Here is a 2,500-nt window from a genome sequence, read left to right on the forward strand (position 1 = left end):
TAGCTGGTGTCCTTAGGGGGTCGATGGAGTGGTCCGGAAAAGATAGAAAGAATCTTTGGGACTGGTTTACCCCGAGGTTACCAGAATTGCGTGCGAATATCAGACACGATACTATTAAGTAAGTACAAGTCATTCAACTCTCGATATCTAATGCGTAAAAGCTAACTTCAGTTAGGTGCTGGGATACTTCAATTGAGTACGTATTATGCGATCAGGACCCTAGAAGGTTCAAACCACTTGTCGACTTCTGTATCAACGCTGCTCTGAGTGCAAACTTCCAAGGAGCTTCTGCATTTGATCGTAAGTGCGACATGAACTTTGAAGCAAACAATATTGACTAGCGCGTTCCAGTGACGAGGAGTGTTCAGCTTGCACGATCGGTCATCCGGTGTCTTCAGTGGCGTTTTAACGCTTGGGCGGATGACTTTGTCGAAGTTTACTTCCGGGAAGTAACCTGTCCTTATGCTGAGGTCCGAGGCCTCATTGCGTCAGTGCTCAATGCCATCGATCAGCTCAAGGTAAGCGTCCTTTACTCATCTTTTGACTACGTATTCTAATACTCTACATAGTTCTATCCTTCATATCCTTCCGCTGCCGCCCTGGTCTCCGATATTCTACAAGACCCCAAGGATAATAGGGATATCATGCACATCCGAAGCGGTTTCTTCCAACCCCAACTCGAGAAAATCATGAGGTCACTGCCATTATTGAAGGAGGATAGACCACATGGACCGAAGGCCGTTTTGTCGGATCACGACACTTCTGCAACTACAGGTACGATTAAGCACATCCACGAGTGATTGGCACACTGACAAAATGACTTAGCTATCTTGTGGCTTACGGTTGAGCTGTCGGACGTTCACGCTGTATCTGCTTTCCCCTACATCATTCCGTATCTGTGAGTCATATCCAAAGCTGGATCTTTGGGGGCTAATATATGCTATCTAGTCCCCAGATTTTCGAGCTTCGTGAACTCAACGACAATATTGACCTGCAGCGAAACTGTGGCCGACTCCTTGCGATGATCACGTCCATCACGCCTGCTCTCGATCTTATTGATCCTCTTATGTCAGCGTTGATGAACATTCTGCAAGAATCTTCTGTGAGCCTTTTCGCCTTCATGTATAAAGCTGGCAACTAACGTAAAATAGTCATGGAGAACAAGAATCAAGGTTATGCCTGTTTTAAGTTTGGTTTACTTTAGGAACCTGTCATTGTTGTCAGAGCCCTGCAAGGCTCAATGTTTGGATGTCGTGTCGGCGTGCTTAAGGGATCCCAACCAAGAAGTTCGAGAGATGGCATGCTCGTGAGTCCTCTCCGTAATGATTATTTCGAGGACGCGTTGCTCATGTTGCACATAGCACATTAAGCGGTTTCTTGCGTTGTTCTCAACGAGCGATGGTTGTTATCTTGAAGGTAAGTGTTTCATTGCCCGCTTTGAGTGCCAATAATCACTGACATCGTGACAATAGGATCGTTTCGCTCGCGAGATCCAATCAATCATCCTCCCCAAGCGACGCGGTGCCCCTGGCCAAGTCAATCCCGAATATCAAGAGACACTTATTCAACTGCATGGGGCCATTCTGGGAGCAACTGCTCTCGTCGAAGCCTTCCCTTACACTATCCCCAAATTCATCCGTGAGTTTCGGCTGATAATATGCCAAGGTTGCTAAACCCTAATTCTCATCCCCACAGCCAAACTTCTCGCCGACGTATTGGCTCCTCGAGTTTCAGACCCTGCTCCTATCTCTACCACTATCCGATCCTGTGTAGCCGTAAGTCCCAGGTTAGTCTCACTTTTCTGCATACATTGACGTTTTACTCTAGTCTTTCAAGCGGACTCATGAGAAATACCAAGATAAATTCTCGGAAGATGAACTGTCAGCAATGAATTATGCTCAAGCCGGTAACTCGTACTGTACGTATTCCTTCGTTTCTTGGTGTCCCGGGCTGCAGTTAATGTTTTGCGATTTCCAGACGCGTAACGAGATGTATGATTAAGCGTTGAGAAGCTTGAAGTGCAAGTATAAATACAACGAGGTCGCGTCGATCAATGTATTCGCATCTGTTTAGAACTGTTCACATGTACTTTGACTTTTCGATTGGGCGATGCAATTTCTCAAAGCATCTAGCATGACAGAAATATATTCACATCTGACCCAAGCTACTTTTGTGATATTCGGAAAACCCGCCCTCTTCGAAACATCGAAGGGTGACAAATGGGTTTCACCTGGAACATATTCAAAACCTTCAATATCGATGGTCACGTTCTTGCCATAACCCCCAATGACCTGAAAGCCTCAGCATGGTAGGTAGTATGGACCAGGATGTCGAAGCCGGATTCGCCGCTGGATCGAAGAGTCCTGACATTCTCAACAACAGCAGGAGGCCAAGTTTACGATGGTAAGCAAGAACAATGTCAGAGGTTGTGATCGCGTGGACTGAATTTTTCTTCTGTCCTTCAGCTCACAGGTTCTTGAACTGGTATCGACATAAAAGC

General features: G+C 46.1%; 1 protein-coding gene; it reads left to right on the forward strand.

The window, feature by feature from the left end:
* Positions 1 to 2,340, forward strand: part of CNAG_05977 (proteasome activator subunit 4) — a 7,828-nt gene extending 5,488 nt beyond the window's left edge. The window contains exons 8-19 of the mRNA XM_012195051.1: positions 1 to 118; positions 176 to 300; positions 352 to 518; positions 570 to 774; positions 826 to 898; positions 949 to 1,102; positions 1,152 to 1,306; positions 1,362 to 1,416; positions 1,473 to 1,638; positions 1,696 to 1,775; positions 1,828 to 1,918; positions 1,978 to 2,340. The exon at positions 1 to 118 is cut by the window's left edge and continues 196 nt beyond it. Of these exons, the coding sequence (XP_012050441.1) occupies positions 1 to 118; positions 176 to 300; positions 352 to 518; positions 570 to 774; positions 826 to 898; positions 949 to 1,102; positions 1,152 to 1,306; positions 1,362 to 1,416; positions 1,473 to 1,638; positions 1,696 to 1,775; positions 1,828 to 1,918; positions 1,978 to 1,985 (1,397 nt within the window). The 3' untranslated portion in view covers positions 1,986 to 2,340.
* The last annotated feature ends 160 nt before the right edge of the window (positions 2,341 to 2,500 follow it).

This window comes from Cryptococcus neoformans, chromosome 7 (genome assembly GCF_000149245.1).
Source record: "Cryptococcus neoformans var. grubii H99 chromosome 7, complete sequence".
Taxonomy (NCBI): domain Eukaryota; kingdom Fungi; phylum Basidiomycota; class Tremellomycetes; order Tremellales; family Cryptococcaceae; genus Cryptococcus; species Cryptococcus neoformans.